The 7229-nt window shown below is 46.3% G+C and overlaps 1 protein-coding gene across 1 annotated transcript in view; it reads right to left on the bottom strand.

Annotated features, from left to right (window-relative positions):
- SLC38A8 (solute carrier family 38 member 8) overlaps positions 1-7229 on the bottom strand; it is a 28933-nt gene that overhangs the window by 2724 nt on the left and 18980 nt on the right. The window contains exons 6-9 of the mRNA XM_069085925.1: positions 5258-5372; positions 4076-4223; positions 1737-1942; positions 380-431 (exon numbers count right to left, since the gene is read on the bottom strand). Of these exons, the coding sequence (XP_068942026.1) occupies positions 380-431; positions 1737-1942; positions 4076-4223; positions 5258-5372 (521 nt within the window). The remainder of the gene's footprint in view (positions 1-379; positions 432-1736; positions 1943-4075; positions 4224-5257; positions 5373-7229) is intronic.

Here is a 7229-nt window from a genome sequence, read left to right as displayed (position 1 = left end):
GACAGGACAGGACAGGACAGGACAGGACAGGACAGGACAGGACAGGAAAGGAAAGGAAAGGAAAGGAAAGGAAAGGAAAGGAAAGGAAAGGAAAGGAAAGGAAAGGAAAGGAAAGGAAAGGAAAGGAAAGGAAAGGAAAGGAAAGGAAAGGAAAGGAAAGGATTGCTAACATGAGGAGAGAATGCACTCTGGGCATGAAACATGCATAGCATGTGTGAGTGACCATTGATAAGAATGAGACAAACAAGTCATTTCCCTCCATGTCCCAATCTATAAAAGAGAGGGTTTAGATGACAGAATCTCTAAGGCCTAAGATTCAATCTACGATTGAAATCATGACAGTGTAGAAGGGAAAACCTAGACTAGTGAGGAAACCCACCTGATTCTTGGGCCCAGGTTCTCCATGTCCATTGCACAAATGAGACACAGCCCTGTCAACAAAACACAAGGGGGCGGGGGGAGATGTCAGATCCTTAAATACTCCATGAGGCTTCTCAGAGTGGGCTTTCCCACCCTATCGCCTGGCCTAACCATCTACCACCCTCCACTGTGACTTTTGCCACTCTCTCCAGATCTCAACCTCCCTCCTCTTACAAGTGAGGAAATTGGACCAGACCATCTCCAAGTACCCTTCTAGCTTTATAATTCTATGATTCTAAGGCCTTAATACTGAAGCTAATTAATCTTATTTCAACAGCCCAAATTAGTGTGTCTAAATTTAGGAATCATGGAAACACAAAATGCTTAGAGGAGTAAGGTTACTTTAAACAACTAGTTAAAATCCAAAAGCAATCTCCTGCTACTGCCTGCAGATGGTGAGTGCATAAATAAAAGGCCAAATTTCATTCCCAGGCACTTCCGACTTCCTGATTCCTTCTCCCACTCTGACTCTTTTTCTCCTATAATCTTTCTAGCAATCTACTGAGAAGCCATCTGACTGCTTTCTGTTACCCCCTGGGAAAAGCATTCTGTGCAAAAATATAGCGGGTACAGATAAGATATCCTCCGAGGCCACCACCAGCAAGTAGACGGGTTTGGGTGGAATGGAGATAATAGAATGGGGAAGTAATGCTAAATCAGTCTGGAAAGATAGTTTGGACCCTAATTGTAAATGTCAAGTACTTTCACCAAGTACTTACTAGATTCAAGGTCTTGTATTAAGCCTTCAACCTCTTCCAGGGCTGATGGGTTACATGGTCTTGGGCTTGGGAGAGGCATGGGAGCCCTCCCAGTTCTGACACTCTATGGTAACTGCTATTTCTTTAGGATGTTTCTCTGATTTCAGGCTCTATCCAATTTGCTAGCTAAGTCTAACACCTGTCATGGTATCTGTTTCTAAGTTTAATGATGATATACAGTAGCAGACTTCTGCAATTCAATGTCTTAACTTATACTTCATATTTACTAAAAGCTTTTGGTCTCTATTGATTTACCATCAATGTATATTAAGAAATCAGTCAGCTCTTTATTCTCTGTACTGATGGATAATGGTGGAAATCAGCCATGGCCCCAGGAGCCTTTATCACAACCTTATTTCATCATTAAATTGCAAATCTCAGCGTGACTTGGAGTAGTAGTTGGCAGGAGCTGGACATTGTTTGGCTATGAGCAGGACTGCCCAGCTCCTGATGGGACCCTCAAAGTCAGCCTTGGGTATTGCCCCCTCTTACCCCAAAGACCTGAGTCTTCAGAAGCAAAGCAAGAGTACAAAGCCTTTGGAAAGAGGAGATGCTCACCTGGGAAGATGAAGATGAAGAAGGCACTGATGCCCCCAGTGACCATAATGACCTCCCCAATGTCAGGGACAAACAGAGCCAACAGAAGCGTGGTGGCTACCCATAGACCTGTCAGCAGCACTCGGACCCAGGTTCCTGAAGGGTCTGCACACCCTCCACACCCACAGACACTGGAGCAGCTCAGCCAGATGTCCTGTATCACTGACCTGGGAGAAGTTAGTCAATAAACATTTATGAAGTGCCCACTACATGTCAGGCATTGTACTGAGTGATGGCAGAAGACAGGCCCTGCCCTTGAGGAGCTCACGATCTAATCACTGAATCTAATGCAGCATCCCATTCCTCGGATGGTGCCAACCTTTGGCGCTGGTGGTCAGTGGCGGCCTGTTGGCTTATCCCTTCTTCATGAGATAAGGTCTGCCTCTTTTCACACAGACTCCTAAGGGACTCTATGCCATTCTTTTTCTCCCAGGTACCGCTAGCATTTGCTGGCACCCTTCTTCCCTACCTACTTTGGATTTAAGCACCATGGGCTTGGTGTCAGAAAAGCCTGGGTTCAAATCTTACCTCTGACATCTATTAGCATTGTAGGGAGGCACCCCTAAGACTCCCCCACCTCTAAATCAATGATCCTGTGTTTTATTTCATATTTACTCTGTGTCTGTATAGACTTCATAGATATGTCAAGAGTAGGAATTGTTTGATTTCTTTTGCCTTTGTCCAGTAAATAATAGTCATTTAAATTCTTGATTGATTTTAAGATCTCCAAACAAGTACTCTGAATGGAACAAAAGCCAAGTATTTATAAGTAAGCTACACTGCCCACCAGCCTACGTGCTAGGTGCTTTGGGGAGAATAGAAAAATAGAAATAACAGTTCATGATCTTAGGGAGATTAAGCCTCGTTGGGGAAATGAGCCTGGGAAAATGCTGAGAGCCCACAGTGATTTACTGCTTTAAAATGATAGAACACTCACCCCACAGCAACCCAGGATGTAGACTGGCAGGAATCATCAACCCTGTCTTACAGATGGGAAAGCCAAGGTCAAGAGAGGCTCTCCTCATGGTCTACATTCAAGCCAGTCTCAGTTGCCTCCCCTCAGATGGTTTGCAATTGTCCAGCCTTTCAGCCTTTACTGATCCTGCCCCTGTGCCTGGAATGCCCTCCTTCCCACTTCTTTGCCCCTTGAATTCCTACCTATCCTTTAAAGCCCAGAGCAAATGCCCCCTTTTCCAAGAAACCTTTTCTCATGCCCCCGCTAGACACCACCTCTCCCCCTCAGACGCCATTTGGGTATGTTTTGGTTTTTTTTGCACAAGACAGACCCGTGCCTAGGGTACTGGTAAATAAACATTTGAATCAAGTCATAGCTTCCTGACACACCTACGTACTATGACATATTAGAGCTGTGTGTTGGTGGCATAAGATCAGCCCCAAATCTCAGAGGTCAGCTCATCCAACCCTAAACTTTACATATGAGGAAACTGCTACGGCTCAGAAAGTCAAAGGGATTTGCCCAAGGTCACAGCTAGTACATGTCAGAGCCATGACGTGAACCCAGATCCTATAAGTCCCAATTATCATCATCATTACAGCTACTAGGTATATAGCACCTACTATGTGCCAGGCACTGTGTAAGTGCTTTACAAATATTACCTCATTTGACCCTTGAGATAACCCTGGGAGGGAGGTGCTATTACTATCCCCATTTTACAGATGAGGAAACTGAGGCAGGCAGAGGTTAAGTGGCTGGCCCAGGGCCACAGGGCTAGGAAGTATCTGAGGCTGGATTTGAACTCAAGTCTTCCTGACTCCAGATCTGGCACTCTATCCATTTGCTCTGCCACCAGATGCTTCTACACATACACTTTATACTGCACCAGACTAAGCACCATGACGGCAGGAATTATTTCAGAGCTTAGGTCTCCCCTAGCACTTAGCATAACACTCTATACCCAGTGTGTGCTTTATATATAGGAGTTAAAAGCATGGACAGTAAATAGCTTAGTTACGGTAGAATGACTGATGTAAGACGGCGCCAGGATTCAACTGTCTTTTCCACTACATACATTTGGATTCTAACATATAACTCACCATTAAGCTCTGTGATATGTCTACATAAGTGCACATAGCAGGTCTTCAATACATATTTTTTGGTCATAGTGATCCTGCCTGGCTGAAATCCTTTAAACTGATCATTCCAAGCAAGGTGCCCTGAATAGCTGGGTCCCAGGGGACAGAGATGGCTCTTTCTCATCCCTCAGCTGGAACACTGGGGTTCAGTCCCACCACAGGAAAGACCTCAGGCCCTAACCCAAGTAACTGACCAACTCTGTTACCTGCCCAGGAGGAGAGCAATCGGGTAGACAGTCACAATGGAGACACCAAAGAGGAAGCGGGCAACGATGACCACGGTGTCATTGCCTGGGTAGGACATCAGCACATCAGCAGAAACATTATCTCCAAAAGTCAGGAAGCCAAAGAGCCCTGTAAAGTTTCAGGGGATTTCCAATCAGGAAGGATTAGAAAAATCTTACCTCACTTCAGCTTAGAATCCACAGATAGGACCTGGCTGCCCCATAGGCTCAGATAAATCCTTTCACATCTTAGAAGATATTTTTCTAAGTCACAAGGTCTAATGGGAGCTCAGAAGCATCTCTACTGAAAGTAAAGTTTCTGAGACTCAGAACAGACACGTCCACAGTTGCTGACTTAGTAAGGAGACAGTGAGTGGGCTAAGGGGAGGGAAGACACAGAGTCGGGGGGCCTTCTAGGACCTGAAAGTGGAGAGAGAAAATAGATATAAGTAAATGTGCCACATAGAAGACCTCTCAGATGTCATAGCTTAAGGGGAAGGGAGGCTGAGCTACTGCATCCAGGGGGGGACTGGCAGACCTGATGGAGCAGTTCAGTCATTGGTACACAGGCTGGCAGGGCCTGAGTTTGGGTCCCGAGATCTTCGGTAGCAGGATTCCAGCTTTGCTACCTTAGCAAACTGTACACTTGTCATTTCCCCCACTCTGTAGCCCTCAATTTCTCCATCTATGGAGCTAAGAGGTTGAGTTGGATGTCTCAAAGGTTCCTTTCGGCTCTCAATTTTAGGATCCTAAATTAAGGATCCTAAATTAAGAGCCAGATTTCCTGGAGAACCGGGACAGTGTCATATCTTTTTGTAACATTATGAGCAGAGAGCTCTATGCCAAGCCTAGCGGTGATAACATTATCACAGTTCTAAAGACTACCACAGACAAGTTGCCAGTCTTTACTGGAAGAGGGGTGTTCCTTCTCTGATCACGTCACAGGCCTGGACCAAAAAGCCAATACCCAACTCAAAAAGTCCTGTGCAAAGGTGGAACCGATGCTTACTCAAATTCTTTCATTATACCCATTTTACAGATGAGGAAGAGGCTTAGAGGAGAGAAGTCACTCACTGACTGACAGGCTGTAGGCAGGGCCCCCTCCCTAATATCAAAGGTTGATGGAGAAAGGGGCTGTTTCTCCAATCTCAAGTGGGCTTTTACCTGTCAGGGAATAAATGAGGCAGCAGGCTAGCATGGCGGCCACTGATACCATGGTCCAATGGGACAGGTTTTGGTTGTACATGCTATGGTAGATGGATATGCTGGCTTCATGGCACTGAAAAACAGAGGAAGTCATTGAGCACACCCGCACCCACCCATGAAGTATGAGAACAGGCCATGGTGTTCACACCTTAAACATCATTGGGACTACAGGTCTCTGATCCAGGCACTGAATATAAGCCTAAAATTATATAGGAGCACAGCATCAAGTCTATGGCCTCTACCCTGAGAAAGGAATCCAGGAGCAGGACATTCTTGGCCCCCCCCCAAAGACTTTGCAGCCCTGCTTTCCCTGGGGATGCCAGATGGCCTGTGTGTGAACTGCCCCCCACTCAGCCTGTGGTCAGATGCAAATTATTTTCTCAGCTGGTTAGTCCACAAGGATTTATGAAGCATTTATGAGCCTGGGTCTCTGCCTCCCTGCCTTAGGGCCTCTCCATTCCTTCTCCCTCTTCCCCCAGCAGTCACAGACCTAGAGCTGGAAGGAATCTTTGAGATCATTGAAGGCAAACTCTTCATCTTACAGTGAGAAAATCAAGCCCAGGCTCATAGTCAGAAATTAGTAAGTGCTTGTCTCATTCCTCCTTCCCTCTCTCTTTCCTTTTTTTCCTTTCTTCCTCCATCTTTCCTTTTCTCTCCTTCCTTCCTGTCTCTCTTCCTCCCTTTCTTCCTTCCATTCTTTTCTGTCCTTCCTTCCTTCCTCTCTCCCTCTTTTCCTTCCTTCCTGACACTCTCCTTTTCTTCTTTCCTTCTTTTCTCTTTCCTTACTCCCTCCTTTCTTTTTCTTTCCTTCCTTTCTTCCTCCCTCTATTTCCCTCCTTCCCTTTCTTCTCCCCTCCTACCTTTCCTTCTTTCTCTCTTCCTTTCTTTCCTTCCTCCTTTCTCTCCTTTTCTTTCCTTCCTTCCTTACTCTCACTCTCTTTTCTTCCTTCTTTCCTTCCCTTCCTTCTCTTTCCTGGTTTTTCCTTCTTCCCTCCCTCCTTTTTTCCTTCACCCCTCCCTCCTTTTTCTTCCTATCTTCCTTCCTTCCTCTCTTTCTCTCACTCTCTTTTCTTGCTTCCTTCCTTCTCTTTCCTGGTTTTTCCTTCTTCTCTTACTCCTTTCTTCCTAAATCCCCCCTCCTTTTTCTTCCTTTCTTCCTCTCTTTCTCTCTCTCTCTTTCTTCCTTCTCTTTCCTGTTTTTTCCTTCTTCTCTCCCTCCTTTTTTTCCTTCATCCCTCCCTCCCTTTTCTTCCCTCCTTCCTCCCTTTTCCTCACTCTATTTTCTTCCTCCTTTCCTTCCCTTCCTTCTCTTTCCTGGTTTTCCTTCTTCACTCTCTTCTTTTTTTCCTTCCTCCCTCCCTCCCTTTTCTTCCTTCCTTCTACTAAGACAAATAAAGTGATTTGCTTGAATAGCAGGGAACAGGCCGAAGAGCTGGATTTCAAGCCCACATCTTCTGATCCTCCAGCAGCCTTGTCGCTGTTCCGCTACCCCCTGAAGTCCCTATCCCCGCCTCTGCCTTCACCTCTAACAATCCTGACAGCCGTATGGTCTCTGCACTGAACCCACATATTCCCTACTCTTTTCCTCCCTGTCCTCACACTCTTTCCCAAGATTTCAGATCACTAGAAGGGGGTCATCCTTTTCCCTGCATGAGAGCATGGAGGACCCATTCTATCCTTAAGTCATTCCTGGCTTGGGGTGGGGAGGGGGAGCCTGGAGTCCATCCTCAGCACCTCTCTCCCCACATCCAACATGCCTGGCAACAGCAGCCCTGGCCACTGTTGCTAGGAGAGACAGGAGATGGAGCCCAGCAAAAGGGGGGTCAGGGCGCCCCCTTGTGGCCCTCTGGGTGAACACCTTGGGCAGACCATCCACTCTGTACCCTGATGAGGGCTGTGAGTGAGCATCTCAGGGTTCGGGGGTCTTGTT

Source organism: Petaurus breviceps, unplaced genomic scaffold (assembly GCF_028583685.1).
Source record: "Petaurus breviceps papuanus isolate PSGF00001 unplaced genomic scaffold, PetGlider_PUasm1.0 176, whole genome shotgun sequence".
NCBI lineage: Eukaryota > Metazoa > Chordata > Mammalia > Diprotodontia > Petauridae > Petaurus > Petaurus breviceps.
Note: the sequence above shows the minus strand (reverse complement) of the source record. Positions and strands in the feature narration are given on the sequence as shown.